The 1,234-nt window shown below is 42.0% G+C and overlaps 1 protein-coding gene and 1 long non-coding RNA gene across 2 annotated transcripts in view; both read left to right on the top strand.

The window, feature by feature from the left end:
• Positions 1-206, top strand: part of LOC106818582 (neuropilin-2-like) — a 4,737-nt gene extending 4,531 nt beyond the window's left edge. Inside the window, exon 3 of the mRNA XM_014823278.1 lies at positions 139-206. Coding sequence (XP_014678764.1) covers positions 139-206 — 68 coding nt within the window. The remainder of the gene's footprint in view (positions 1-138) is intronic.
• A 164-nt stretch (positions 207-370) lies between these two features.
• The window catches only part of LOC106818583, a 12,034-nt gene continuing 11,170 nt past the window's right edge, over positions 371-1,234 (top strand). Inside the window, exon 1 of the long non-coding RNA XR_001395249.1 lies at positions 371-536. This is a non-coding gene — a long non-coding RNA (uncharacterized LOC106818583). The remainder of the gene's footprint in view (positions 537-1,234) is intronic.

The raw sequence follows: 1,234 nt of genomic DNA, 5'->3' as shown, positions 1-1,234 counted from the left end.
ACGTAGCAGTGTGCTGTCACCTACCGGCACATTGACGTAGCAGTGTGCTGTCACCTGCCGGTACATTGACGTAGCAGTGTGCTGCGACCTGCTGGCTTAATAACATGTCAGTGTGCTGCCACCTGCTGGTATATTAAGGTAGCAGTGTGCTGCCACTTGCTGGGTTCGTTGACGTAGCTGTGTGCTGCCACCTGCTGGTATATTAAGGTAGCAGTGTGCTGCCATCTGCTGGTATATTAAGGTAGCAGTGTGCTGTTATTACCAAGGAGCTACATATAACATGTATACGTATATGTTATATGTTATAATATGTTATAATAAATATGTTATATGTAGCTCCTTGGTTATTACAACTGTTGTTACAGTGTGTCAGTCGATAGGCGCCGGTCTGCAGGGTGGACTAATCCGCTCTCCGGGATTCAAACATATCAAGTATCAGCTGAAGACGGCCTGCGATTGGCGGCTGCAGGTCCGCGCCGGCCAGCGAATCATGCTGCACTTCACACAGTGGCTCGGCGTCGAAGGAAACATGGCCGGTAACGCCATCTAACGTCTCTTTTTATTTAGTTTTAAGTTTTAATTTTTTAATTTTTAATTTTTCATGATGCTCTTTTTTTCTTTTTATCAAATCGAATTTTCTAATCTCATTTTTACAAAGATATCACATCTATTTTTAATTGTTTTGTTACGCGTTTTCTGCCTGCGTGTCCACTCCTTCGTGCGCAAGCGTGTACGCCTCTGGGATCGTTAAAGATTTTTGTGATGTTTTTGCTCGTTTTACGCGATTCATCGACTTTCCATGCAATCATGTCCGAAATTTATTTTGCAATCCGCGTAATCTGATCTAATATTGTTCAGCTACGAGTGAGATACCTCCTACAGGGAATTCTATCACTAACACAACTAAGCGACTGTATAGTGTTCTGTAATATTTAATAAAGCGCTGTTCCGCAAATAGTCATTAAATAGTCGCTTGAATGCTGTACATTCTAAATGCTTTCATTTAGAGAATAGAGCATCCGAAATTATTTGCCTCTACAAACCTATACTACTGTTCACAAGTGGCATTCGGGTTTCTTTTGAGCGTGGTTCCCCTCATGATTATTGTCGCTGAGTTGGTCGAGCTAAACAAGTTACCTCCGCCAAGGAGATTATGTTTTCGCCTCCGTTAGTTTGTTTGTTGGTTTGTTTGTCTGTCCATTGCTATACCAGATTAAATTGACCCTATTGGTAA

The sequence above is a fragment of the Priapulus caudatus genome, unplaced genomic scaffold (assembly GCF_000485595.1).
Source record: "Priapulus caudatus unplaced genomic scaffold, Priapulus_caudatus-5.0.1 Scaffold2355, whole genome shotgun sequence".
NCBI lineage: Eukaryota > Metazoa > Priapulida > Priapulimorpha > Priapulimorphida > Priapulidae > Priapulus > Priapulus caudatus.
The sequence above is the reverse complement of the archived record's forward strand: the minus strand, read 5'-3'. Positions and strand labels throughout refer to the sequence as shown.